We start from the raw sequence: 13901 nt of genomic DNA, 5'->3' as shown, positions 1-13901 counted from the left end.
AGGGTTTTAATGATGGAATCACATTCATCGGTTAACATTCTCTGGTTTAATTAATAAAAGTTTGCAATTCAGCGGGGGGCAGGGAGTGCATTTCCAAGGGAAACTGACTGGCTGTCAAATATAAACATTTTAAACTTATATGTTAAAATTATATGTTAAAAATTGAAACACAGAATTTATAAAATTTATATCATGCATATAGTATCACCAGTTTTAGGCACGTGGTTTATGTTATTTGCAGGGGTTTAGAGTCAATCCAGGATCAGAATATTATCCCCACTCTTCAGCCTAATTAAAATCGTTACCCAGAATGCTCTAAGGCTATGGGGGATTATGTTGCTCTTTCCCCCAGGCTTTGGGGAGCTCAGCCCTGTTTCAAGGGGGCAGCCAGTCAGACAAAATGAAATACTAGACCACTTGCTGCTAACCGTCCCCCCCCCAACATACACACTCCCACACACAATGTATTAAATTAAACAGCCACTTATGAAAACATATTATGTAAGTTAATATGAAAATGGTTTGTGAATGACCTTATTTCACAAACACCTATTGATTATTTTTTACATGCTAGGCATTTTAGAAAATGCTTTGCTATATTGAATCATCATCTATACAAACATGTCTGAATTTCTTTGGGAATTGAATTTCATAGAGTTCTACCAGATATCATCCTAACATTTAAAAGTGCTTGCATAAAATTTTTCATATAGTTCAAGAGCTTGTATTGCATTATATTTAGATATTTAAATTGCTGCAATAAGCTATGTAACATGTTCATCAAGCATAGATACTCTGAGTTTCCTAAATACCTCATTTCCAAAAATTGTTTTATTTCATGGAATCACTGATATTCTCAAAATTGATATGTGAGATTTACAAGTCAACTGGCTTATACTCTGCTTCCCAACTCTCCCTAGATTCTACAGCAATTGTTGAATTTGTAGATGGTCCTTCTTGTAATAAAACCTTTGAAAAGTCATGTTTTCTTACCTAATCCTCAAAACACCTTGGTGGCTTAAAATCACAAATGCTCTAGAACTATGCTGTACAACACAGCAGCCACTATTGGGCACATGAAATATGGTTAGCCTTAATTGAGATGTGTTACAAGTGTAAAATACAAACCATATTTTTACCACCTAGTATGGAAAAATGTAAATTTTGTCTCTAATACATTTTTTATATTGATTATATGCTGAAATGATAATATTTTGGGTATTCTGGCCTAAATAAACTATATTATTAAAATAATTTCAGCTGTTTCATACTTACTTTTGTAATGTGGCTACTAGAAATTTAAAATAGATATGTAAGCATGTATATATTTTAATTAGACAGCACTGCTCTAAAAATTGCAAAGCCTCTTTTACTGGAAAGAATTCAGGCTTTCTGCTTAGAATTACATGATACTTGAGGGTTTTTTTTTTCTTGGAGGGGAGTGGGGATAAAACTTTCAAATGCTTTGAACAAGATAAATGGATATCATGATGGTTTCCTGAAAATTGGAAACACAGTCTTGGACACAATCGAGCTAAAAGTGGTAATTAGACTACAGTCAAAAGACTGAGCAAAGTTAAAAAAGCAAAAAATAGGACTTGGATAAATTAAATCAATGAAATCATATCAGTGTCTAGGATGATAACATGCAACAAAAGAGAAAAATAATGGATGTAGACAGGCAAGGACATTGTGGTATGGACATGTTCTTAATGGTAGGGAATTGTTATCCCAGGTCTTAGGGGTGAGACAATTGGAAGGAAGGTAGTTAGAGCTACTATAATCACTTCCCTGCTTCTGGATACTGGATCTATTTAGTTAGGATGTGGCTCTGCTCCCATCTCTCAGAACAATAGTACAAAACAGACATAACAAACACAGTGAACTCCGTCAAACTTGGATGGCCCTGTTACTGGAAGCATCATTTAAGTGAGGTGTCTGTGGTCTTTATTATTTCCACTGTACCCATTAAGATACTGATATTCAGAGGGGTTAAGTAGCTTTCTGAAATCACAAAGCTAGTAAGAGAAAAAGTTAGATTTTAACCCAGTCCTATCTGACTCTAAATCCCTTTGTTACCTTTTGCGTTCTTCCTCCCTTATCAAAGAAGGTGCAGTTCCTGCCTTTAAGTAACTCTCTGCCTAATGAAGAAATATTTAATTTGTTATTTTTAATTACAAACTATTTATGTGTTATTATCTGGACTCAATATATCCTTTTTGGTTTGATTGCTGTGCTTTTAAGACACACAGATTTGACTGTGTTATTTTAAAATGTGCTGGGTATGGAAGCTGATCTAGTGTAGTTTTGAGTCAAAGAAGTGTGATGCTTTGCTTTGCACAGCAACATAAGATCTTAAAGGACCCATATTTATGATCAACTTGCTCTAGGGAACATTAACGGTGTCTGCGGCTTGCAGCAAAATGGTTTTGATTATGTTATTTGGTGCTAATTGCTCAGTTTACCAAATGGATTGCTCCAAGAATCTAACTTTCTTGCTTTCCCTTTTCCTTTAGATCTGAGTTATTTTTTATCAGAGACAGTTCTCACTATTTCTGATTTTAATTGTGAAGGACCAAGTGTTACTCATCTCTGCAATCTCATGGCTTAGCCTAGTGCCCAGAACACAGGTGATGTATTACCCATCCATTCATGATATGAACACATTTCTATGCAGTGAGCATTCGACAAATAGAAATTTGTTACCTCTTATGGGCTAAGCATCACATTGGGGATAGAAAAGTGCTTATAGTTACATGCCATACTTACAATCTGGTGGGAGACAGGTATACATCAGTGTGATAAACCTGGCCCATGTGTAAGCACAGGGTCCTGTGGGAACACCTCAGGAGGAAACTTAACTAGGTTGGGTAAAAATGCGAAGATTTCCAGAGGAAGTGATATTTAAACTTAGACCTGGAGGGAAGAGGTAAGCAGAGAGGAGGGATTAGGGAGCTGGTGGAAGAGGAAAGACATTTCTAGCAGAGAGAAGGACAGATAAAGACATTCTGGACCTGCAATTAGTTCAGTTTGGAGTTTGGCTGCAGAATATAGTTGGGGGAGGGGGTGAGAGTAAAAGGATTATGGGGAGGGAATAGATTAAGGAGAGATGTTTAATCAGTGTTGAAGGAATAATTTTTGAAAGCAATATATCACATAACACAATTCAGTATAAATTTCAAAGATGATTCATTTAGAGTATAAATTTTAGACCATCTTATCCTGTAAGTATATTTTATGTAATTAAAAAATGAAAATAATTTTCTATTTTCTATAGTATCTGATACTATTACACACCTCATATTTGTATATACATATGCATATTTATTATATATCCACTTCTTTACAGTTCTATGGTCTGCATCATCCTTATCAATAGGGACATTTACCTCATGATAAATGGGTTTCATTAGTAGAGGTTTGATGCATTATTATTTACTCATCTATGAAGGTTATAGTTTCTTATAATTTATCTTTCCAGTAATCATTATTTTAAATCCCCAATGCTTTCTTTCTCCTCAAAAGAGTAGAAAATATTGTATTATTTCTATTATTTCAATGCTGGATTTTAACTGTTAAATGAAGAAGGGTAAAATCAATTCTACATTATTTGATCAATCAGTTTATAAATTTGGGGGAAGGCAATAGGCTTGAGTAAGGGGATGGCATGAAGATTGCATTAGTCTGTTTTGTGTTCTGTAACAGAATACCTGAGACTGGGTAATTTATAAAGAACAGAGGTTTATTTGCTTATGATTCTGGGACAGCTGCATCTGGTGTGGGCCTCAGGCTGCTTCTACTCATGGCAGAAAGTGGCAGGCAGCCGGCAGGTACAAGCAGATCACATGGCGAGAGGAAGCAAGAAGGAAAGAGAGAGGTGCAAGGGTCTTTTAAACAACCAGCTCTCGAAGGAACTAATAGAGTGACAACTTGCTCACTACCCTCATCCCCCAGGGAGAGCATTAATCCATTCATGAGGGATCCGCCCCCATCACTCAACTAGCTCCCAACACTGCTACATTGGGGATCAGATTTCCACATAAGCTCAAACTCTATCAAAGATGCATACTAAAAACCCAGTTGAAGTCTTAGTCCTATGGCAAATATAAGTGTATGCTTTCCTTGGTTCATGAGGCTTTCTTTGCCTCAAGTAATAAAACTTCAAAATTGGTATAACATTTTCTGTGGATGTGGCTTGTAAGGATCAATGAATTAAATATAGTTTGTAATGCTCCAAAGAATAATGTATTAATCATTTATGAAAATTTGAGGTTACAATTGTATCTCAAATCCAGTACAGTTTGTCTGTTTGTTTTGTGAATCGAAAAAGAAAGAATCGTAAGCAGGAATTTTGGATTAAAAAATATATTACAATCTGTATATTACTTTAACTTTTAATGGATAAAATTCATTTATAATATTGTTGTGATAGTTTCTGAAGCAAACTACTTTGTGCCGCAATGATTCTTTGTGTTTCTAAACACAAAAGTATACCCCAAGGTGGATAGCATGTTAGACTCTCCCACAGCAGATTTCTCATTTGCATTTTTATCCTCACTTTTCTTCACAAATAATGCCAATTTTGCAGACTGTATCTGTGCTATGAACAAATGGAAATTAAGGTGAGTTTAAATTCATATGGTTTTTATTTGTGACCTGACTCTTGGGGTTAGAGGAGTAGTAAAATACAAGCCATTTCTCTTGCTCTACCGAGTTGAAAGGGAAATGGAGAGATTAATAAAGGGACTGATCAGGATTAGAAGCAAGGAACGAATAAATTTCCTCCCGGGTTCCATCTCTCCCTCTGTAAATACATATTGAGCATCTACTATGAATTAAATATTGTAAAGATAAAAGAAGGAAACAGTCATGTTACATACAGTCCTTTATTAGTTTTGTGAACTGAAATAAGATTTTAGAGTTTTAAAAATCCTTCAGCTATGTGTCATACATGCCGTTAAATGACACAGTCATGAAATGTGATTGTAGTAGAAGTACGGGCATTTCGCCCTTCACTTCAAAAAGTATCACCAAGCCATTACAAGAGATTCGCCCCCTACGTAGTTTTTTTGCAATCACTGCTTGCACGCCAACGTGTGCAGTAATTTCAGACTAGAAGCCTGGTACCTTTGTTTTAATCAAAACCTATTCTACCCTCTCAGTACCCCGCTTCCCATCTTAGCGAGAATGCAAAAATTAGTTTTACTGGGAAAACGTGGGGGGAGAGAAGGAAGGAAGGAAGGACGGGAGAGAGAAAGGGAGTACAGGAGGAAGGGACGGACAGCAGGAGGGAATGAAGTGAATGGAGAGATGCTGTCCCTCCCCCCGCCCCGTTTGTTTTCGGTGGTTCCTTGCCCGCTTCTCCTGGAGGACTGTCAAGCAGAGTCTCCTGCAGGATCGGTCCTCGGCCCCGCCCCCTAGCGTCGGAGTCGGGCAGCCGGCGACTGGAGCCTATCTCTTTAAATGACAGCCGTGGCTCGGGTCCCAGTCCGGGGCTTGACGTCAGTGCCGCCTCCTGGGCTGCGAGGAGTAGTTAGCGCCACCGTCGGCGCTCGGGGCTCGCGGCGCGCTCGCAAGCTGCCGGGGCGGCGAGTTTTCTTTGCTCGGGCCCCGCCTCCCGCCCTCCCCGCCGAGAGCCGAGCAGCAGCCCCAGATCCTCCCGCAAGTCTCTCTCACACTTCCCCGCCGTCGCCCCAAAGGAACAGCCGCTCCTCCCTGCGCCTCCGCCGCCGCCGCGGCTCCTGCAGAGCTCCTCTCCCGCTCCTCGCTTCCTCGATGGAGCTCGGGCGCCGCCGACGCCGCTGCTGCCCCGAGCCCTGAGCGGGGCCGCCCGGGCCAGAGGAACGCGCCACCCCGCCCAGGCGCACACGGAAGGCCGGGGGCGCGAACGGTGCGGGGCGCGGGCTTCGGCAACGAGAAAGTGCTGCCCTCCCGGTTCACTTGGCAGGCGGCGGCGGGAGGGGGGGACCATGGCTCTGAAGGACACGGGCAGCGGCGGCAGCACCATCCTGCCCATCAGCGAGATGGTCTCCTCGTCCAGTTCGCCTGGCGCGTCTACAGCCGCCGCCCCGGGAACCTGCGCACTCTCGCCCTTCCCCGAGGTGGTGGAGCTGAACGTGGGCGGCCAGGTCTATGTGACCAAGCACTCGACGCTGCTCAGCGTCCCGGACAGCACTTTGGCCAGCATGTTTGCTCCTTCTAGTCCCCGGGGCGGCGCCCGGCGCCGGGGCGAGCTGCCCAGGGACAGCCGCGCGCGCTTCTTCATCGACCGGGACGGCTTCCTCTTCAGGTACGTGCTGGATTATCTACGGGACAAGCAGCTCGCGCTGCCCGAGCACTTCCCCGAGAAGGAGCGGCTCCTGCGCGAGGCCGAATACTTCCAGCTCACTGACCTGGTCAAGCTGCTGTCGCCCAAGGTCACCAAGCAGAACTCGCTCAACGACGAGGGCTGCCAGAGCGACCTGGAGGACAACGTCTCCCAGGGCAGCAGCGACGCGCTGCTGCTGCGTGGGGCGGCGGCCGCCGCACCCTTGGGCCCCGGAGTTCCAGGCGGCGGCGGCGGCGCGCCGGACAAGCGCTCGGGCTTCCTCACGCTCGGCTACCGCGGCTCCTACACCACAGTGCGCGACAACCAGGCAGACGCCAAGTTCCGGCGTGTGGCGCGCATCATGGTGTGCGGGCGCATCGCGCTGGCCAAGGAGGTCTTCGGGGACACGCTCAACGAGAGCCGCGACCCCGACCGGCAGCCGGAGAAGTACACGTCCCGTTTCTACCTCAAGTTCACCTACTTGGAGCAGGCGTTCGACCGCCTGTCCGAGGCCGGCTTCCACATGGTGGCGTGTAACTCCTCGGGCACCGCCGCCTTCGTCAACCAGTACCGCGACGACAAGATCTGGAGCAGCTACACCGAGTACATCTTCTTCCGTAAGTTCGCAGTCTCTGCGTGTCCTGGCACCCCTCGCCCCCTGGTCGGCCCGCGGCCGGTTCGAGCCGGGTTGGAGTCCCGGCCGAGGTGTCCCGGGCGGGAGCGGGTTAACTAATCCGTGCGAGCGGCCCTCCCCGCGCGCCTCCGTTCTGCTGTAGACACCATGTACGTTTTCGCCCCTTCCGATGTCCCTTTCTCGAACTCAGTAGCTCCCAGCACTCACGCAATCCTCTGCATTAACTGTATGAATCTTGCCCTCAGGCCCCGGCCAGCTCCGAGCTGCTCTGGGCGCCCCTCTACCGCGGAGGGCGCGGGGGAAGTCGGAGCACAGGGCTGGGTGCTTGGGGCCTCCTCCATTTCTCCGTTTCTGCGGGACTCCAGGGGGTCAACTTAAGCGGCTCTCCTTGGTGTCCCTCCAGAGGGCAGCATGGCATAGAGGCGTCGCCGCTCACCCCCAGGATTACCTACTGTGGGTGCGGGTCCGGCGCAGGAGCATCCAATACAGGTAGTTTCGGAAGGGGACAACTGGAGAAGTGATGACTGCGCCTTCTCAGCCCCTCAGAGGGCGGGACGTGAGAGCGCCTGGTGGGAAAGAGGTCTCCACTGACAGACGGAAACCCAGATTTTCCCGTGTCACTTACTATCTCCAGTGCAATTGTCCAGTGACTTGTACAGGGGAGGGTAGAAAGAACTAGAAAGTTTGGGTGTGTGTGCACTGCTCTCAGTACGCTCAGGGCTGGAGATCAGGAAGGGGCATGGAGTGTGTGCGTGTGTGTGTGAGAGGGAGGGAGGGAACGAGGGAGGGAGGGACGGGGGGGGGGGAGAGAGAGAGAGAGAGAGAGAGAGAGAGAGAGAGAGAGAGAGAGAGAATGAATGTGAAAATGAGAATGAATATTGTTGTGATTGTGTTTCCTTTCTGGGCACTTCGAGCGCGGAAGAGGGGTTGAGTCCGCATTCCCAGTGTGAATAAATGCAGTGATTTTCTGGAACGAGAGAATGAGAGAAGACTTGGGAAAGCATTTGGCACTCTTTTTGTAGTGCGCTTCTGGAGGGGGCTCTGTAGAGTTCAAGAACTCCTCCACCAGATACCACAATCCGAACCTGCACTGGGGCTTGAGGGTGGGGTCGGGGTGTGGCCGGCACAATTCTCAGTGATTTGCATAAAGTGAGGAAAGCTAAGACTAGAGAGCGATTTGGGCAAATGAAAAGCCAGCTGGAATGGCAGCAGGAACATTACTTGGCAAACGTTTTTCCTTTGGCAAGACATAGAAGCTTTAAAACCTGCCTGTAGTGTTAGGAAGAGCAGCATTGAAAGCCTATAATGGAGACAGACCAGCTTTAGTTGTATTTATTTATTTTGGCAATGCACTCACTCTTTGGGAACTGAACAATTTTCTACACTTTATTTTGACTGGAGAAGTGGAAGGGAGCTGTCCTCACACAGGTGCAAGCTTGACTGGGAGGTGGTTCAGTGTTTGTATTTTCTGTAACCTTGCAGATAGGTGACAAGACACTGGCTCTTAGAGTTGGATTGCCTTTTAAATACTGCTGGAATTTCCTGAGGAAACCATTTCAATAGAGGAGCAAATGAAGTGTCCACTGAAGTGGTAGATAAAAACCTTAATTGTATCAATGGATTATTTGTTACACACTAAAATGACTGATAGTCAGAAAAGCCACCCAAGGGAAGATAATATTTTATTGCTCATATAAAATTGGCATCTCTTCAATATATATTAAGAAATTAATATATTTTAGCATCATTTTTTACATCTTATTCACTATTAATCCGACCTTTATGAGCAACTTCTTAGATTTTTAGACGTTTAAGTCATTTCAACATAGATATATTTCCAAGCATTTCAGAAGATGAGGTGAAATGAACGTTTGCCTTTCTTGTTAGAGAAGATATAACCATGAATGTGCTGCAGAGTTATGTTTCTTAAATTTTGCAATTCTCTCATGGTTTTGCTCTTTCTTTTTCTCCTAGAAAGTTCTGGACTTGAAAATGATCATTACTTTGATTATGAAGAGGTATTATTAATTTTCTCTAAATTAGGAAAAAAATTGCCGTTAGTATGTTGGAGTTGAAAACTTAGCCAATTTAACTAATAGAATAATTTGAGAGATATCTGAAATTCAGGATCTGTTTCACTTCTAGAGCTAAAAAAAGTGTTAAGTAAAATAACATATTCATATTATGAATAAGCACTTGTAGAATACTCACATTACTAAAGATCTCTGAAATTCATTCATAAAAGTCCCAGAAATCTAAGAAGGCAACCTACAACTTTCTTCATTGATTAACCTAAGTTTGGAAGAAAATATGTTAATTCCAGATTAAATATTGTTGTTTTGAAGTGGTACACCAGTCATTGATCAACCAAATGTACCTGTCATTTTAAATTTTTGATGTTAAATTTAACTCGAATAGTGGTATGCATATATTTATGTTTCGTACCTTTTGCGTTATATTTTCACACATTATTTTGAATGGGATTCCTTCTAATATCTAGTGAATGATAATACACTGTAAAATTTGTGCATTTCCGTCCGGTAATGACAGAATGTAATTATCTTATTTGGCAACTCTCTGTTTGAAAAGATTATAAGTATTATTCATAAAAGTAAAATTATTGTGCTACCTTGTTTGTCTACTTATGTTTTACACACAGAAAAGAAACTTGATATCTTTTATTTCTCCTTTTGACACAGTTATTTCAATAAATATTTATTGTCTAACGTATATTTAGTGTGTAACATGTACCAGTTATTTTAACATCTTTCAAAATTCAGATTACATGTGAATTTAGTAGTTTGAAGCTGCTCTAAAAGTGGTAGAATTATAGTTTATACGCTGAGACATCAGTTTGTTTCCTGTTGCCTTGAGTTTTCTGCTGTAGATTGGAAGAGAATAGCAAATGGTTTAGTAATCCCAGACACTGCTGTTTGCCAAATGTGTGATCTTGGTTAAATTACTTTCTTGTTCTTTGTCTCAGTTTCCTCACCTGTATAATGGAAGTTATTATAGTACCAATTTTATAGGATTTGAGAATACATGTATAGTACTTAACTCAGTGCCTATCCCATGATAAAAGCTCAACAAATGTTAGCTGTAACTATTATAAGTAATATATTACAGATTTTATTATTCTTGTCAACATTAAATTTTAATTTTGGTTCAGAGTAAGTATAGTTAATTGTAAAGTTAATTATAAAAATACCTTGTGATTAAATGATACCATACTAAACTTTCAGAAGTTTGAAACAACCAATTAAAAAACGAACTTCCTTCTTGGAACTTGAATTTTTCAGGCCAAACGACTTAAGCTTGCCACTCATAGTCCAGTTAGTTTTCTGGATCGACTACAACAGAACCTACTTCTGATTTAGGGCCAAGAAGTGTTTTAGCACTAGGACTTGAAACTTTGGCAATATTTTCTGATAAATACTGAGCTAGATTCTTATCTCCTTAAGTGCTTGTATCCAAGTCATTGGGTTTTTGTGCTCAAGGTTATATACAGTCTATTAAACATTTAATACCAGCTTCATTTGGCTACATGGACACTTTTATTTGTTCTCAGTCTTAACTCATTATTTATCAAGTCTTTTTAGTACACTGCAACATATACTAACACTATTAAATTCCATATTACTCTTCTAATACTGAAGACGGACTGTTCTTTCTTGGGGGAAACAGAGTGATTTATTGTGCTTTCTGTTTTTGGGGGGTGTCTGGTAAGTATAGTTGTGGCTGTTTTTAGCAACATCTAGAAGACAAAAGGCATTTTATGTTGGCATAGTATTGCATAGACAATAGATAGTTATATGCTTGGAATGTTATATGTAGATTACCCATGGTTAAAATAACATTATATATTTCCTTTATTTCTCATAATCAGTGCATTTACAGAAAAAGTAGTGCTGATTTATTACTCTTCTCTTAATAGTGCTTCAAGTATTGAACTATGTATGTTGGTTGAGCAATTTGTGTGAAAGTATACATTTTATCTAGGTTGTAGTTGATATTCTTTAAGTTTGGTATGTTCTTTTTTGTTGTTTTATTTATGAGAGTGCCAGATCTAGGAATTAGATCTGAACTGGACTGTGAAGTCTAATTTGTCTTAATGGATTTTAATATCCACTCTTTCAAATTCGTTCTGACTTATTTTGCTATGCTGGGTTGGAGAAAGCTAGTTGGGTTGAAAACATTCAAACACCTATTTAGCCCTACTAATTAATGCCTGTTGCATGTCTGTTTCATTAAGAACTTTCTAGAATACATCTTAAAAAAGTCATTCTGCTTAGATGCATACATTTAAAATTGTATATCGTTTTCTATACTAAAAATACTTCTTTTATCACCAAACACCGTTTTATGGAAAATAATTTTGTTAATCACTTTCTTAAAAAGTTGATTCTTTTTCTCCTGATTTACTAGTTATTTTTATAATTATAATGTGAAAATTTCCTCTGCAGCCATATGGCTAAATGGCTTTTGAATCAGTGGGGAATAAGCAAAAGGAACAGATAACTTTTTAAAACATCAAGATCCTGACCCGTGCAACGAGTTCCACTAATAAAGCAAACAGAAAATGATAAACCTTGAAGTACAAAAAGTTAAGAGGCTGTGCTATGGCATCGGCTGATGTTTAAGGGCATTGAACTTCTATGTCTGGCATAATACTGTCTCTAAAGTTATCTTTTTTATAGTGCTGTGGCATTAGCTTTCCTTGACACCCTTTTACAGCTTTGTGTGGGTCAGTCAGAAGCTGAAACACTGAGTGGCTAACAAGCCTTATTCAGCAAGGTTCTTTCGTCTTTGTAGTTTAGGATGCTGGAACTCACAATTTGTGCATTTACCTTGCTTAAGAAGAAAACAAACCTCTGTAAAAAAGAGAAAGGATATGTATGAAATTAGTATCTAATTACAGTATTATCTATTCTACTGTCATAAGTTAGTAGCTGGCATTAGTTAAAAATGTGAAAATGATTATATATTTATTTAAAAGTAGCCCTTTTTATAGTTAATAATTTTATTTGTGGTTAATAATCAATGTATTGTATATTTTGAAATTCCTAAGAGAGTACGTTTCAAATGTTCTCACCACATACACACAAAATAGTAGTCCATTTTGATTATAAAAGTAATACATGTAGTTTTAGGGACTTTTGTAAAGAAAAGTAAAATTTTAAAAATCACCACCAGTAACTGCTAATAAAATCTTGATTCATTTCCTTCCAGTCTTTTTTCTATGCACATGTAGCTGAAAAGACATATTTTTAAAAAGTTATGGCCATACTACATAGATGGCTTGTATCATTTTTTTTCTTTTCATTTTATACATTTAATATATTTATACGTTTAATGACATTTCCCTCACGGTGTTAAAATTTTTATTGACATCTTAGATAGCAGAAGTATAATACATGTACTTTGCCACAGACATTATTACTAATATTGGTGTTGAATGTTTTCCCTGTAAACTTAGAAAGTATCTGATTTTATTCAAAATAGTGTGTAATAAAAAGCGCATTTACTTTGTGTCTAATTGTGTGACAAGTGTTTTACATATATTACTTTGTTTACTTCTCATAACGTTACTTGAACTTGACATTAGTTCCCTAACAGTTCAGTTAGGAAACTATTGATTTAGAGAGGATAAGTCTTAGAGCTGGTATGGGAATGAGTTGGAATTTCAATGGTTCTGTCTACAAAGCCCTTACCCCTAAAACATTTAAAAATAATGCTTGTTTTATGCAGTCGATTTGACAAATATATTTCAGTGTCTACTGAGTAATTAGAACTTAGATCTACAAGCAGAAAAAGTGATATGAACTGTAGATAAATGAACCTAATATTTTTTAATCTATGTTGAATTTCCATAAAAATACAGTAAATGATTTACGTCTTTACTTGCTGAAAGGGTTAATTTTTTTTTTTTTTTTTTAATCAAGGGTACCATTTTCATGAGTATTTTTTAAGTTAAAGAAAGTAAACCATTTGACTCCATTTAACATTTTTTTGGGGGAGCCAGTAATGCATATAGGTTTGATAAGCTGGATTAAATTTAAACAGTGCTAAGGCAAAAAATTCATTTTTACCTTTTATAAATAGAACACATTTTATATGCTCTTTTCTTAGAAGGTGGCATAATGCAGAAGCTATTTTAGTGAAATCAGTTTTGTTAATTATATATAGTTGCTTATTATGCCTAAATATTGGTTAATCTCATTAAATTATATACTTGGTAAAATGAGATTTGATAAAGTATCAAATACCTTCTGGGTATTGGGATTGGCTTCCAGTGCTTTTGAAGCCTTAAAGTATTATGAAGGTCCCTATAAGGAATTTGAAGTATTTGGAAAGTAGCATTTCAGATTAACCTAATCTATATTTAATTACAGATATAATTTTTAAAGCCTCTTTTGAATTAGCTTCAGGGTATTTGAGTGAACTGTCCGTCAACACTTAGCAGCCAGAAGCCTGAAAGACATGCTGGTGGCTTCTCTAATTGAGTGCATTCTTTACACTAGTAGTGAGAGGCTACAACACCAGAGGCTTTGCAAGGACTTACCTAAAGATTAGCATAACTTTATTTACAGTATTGCAAAGTCACTCCAACAACTAAATTAACTAGTTTATAAGTTGTTAGTGTAATGGGGAACCTCCTACCGCTGAACTGAATATAGGTGTCCTGTGCCTGTCATCTGTACACTTCTCATCATTATTTTCTGTTAACCATACAAGTTTCTAATTAGTTTCTGATTACTGGACAAATTTAATTGTATGTTGCATTTTCAAGAATACAAATATATGAAATATTCTATGCCGAGTTTATATCATTTGTAAGTTTATTTCCTGACCCATTGGCTTTTTAGTGTACCCCCGGTATCATAGACATATAATGCTGAGTGAATGCTTGCTGTAGAATCCTTCTTTGTTTAGCCTTCACACTTCTCTATCTTTTCCTAG

General features: G+C 39.8%; 1 protein-coding gene across 1 annotated transcript in view; it reads left to right on the top strand.

Moving 5' to 3' along the window:
- The first annotated feature begins 5577 nt into the window (after positions 1 to 5577).
- KCTD8 (potassium channel tetramerization domain containing 8) overlaps positions 5578 to 13901 on the top strand; it is a 228335-nt gene continuing 220011 nt past the window's right edge. The window contains exon 1 of the mRNA XM_063108206.1: positions 5578 to 6924. Within this exon, the coding sequence (XP_062964276.1) occupies positions 5970 to 6924 (955 nt within the window). The 5' untranslated portion in view covers positions 5578 to 5969. The remainder of the gene's footprint in view (positions 6925 to 13901) is intronic.

Source organism: Cynocephalus volans, chromosome 9 (assembly GCF_027409185.1).
Source record: "Cynocephalus volans isolate mCynVol1 chromosome 9, mCynVol1.pri, whole genome shotgun sequence".
NCBI classification, from domain to species: domain Eukaryota; kingdom Metazoa; phylum Chordata; class Mammalia; order Dermoptera; family Cynocephalidae; genus Cynocephalus; species Cynocephalus volans.
Note: the sequence above shows the minus strand (reverse complement) of the source record. Positions and strands in the feature narration are given on the sequence as shown.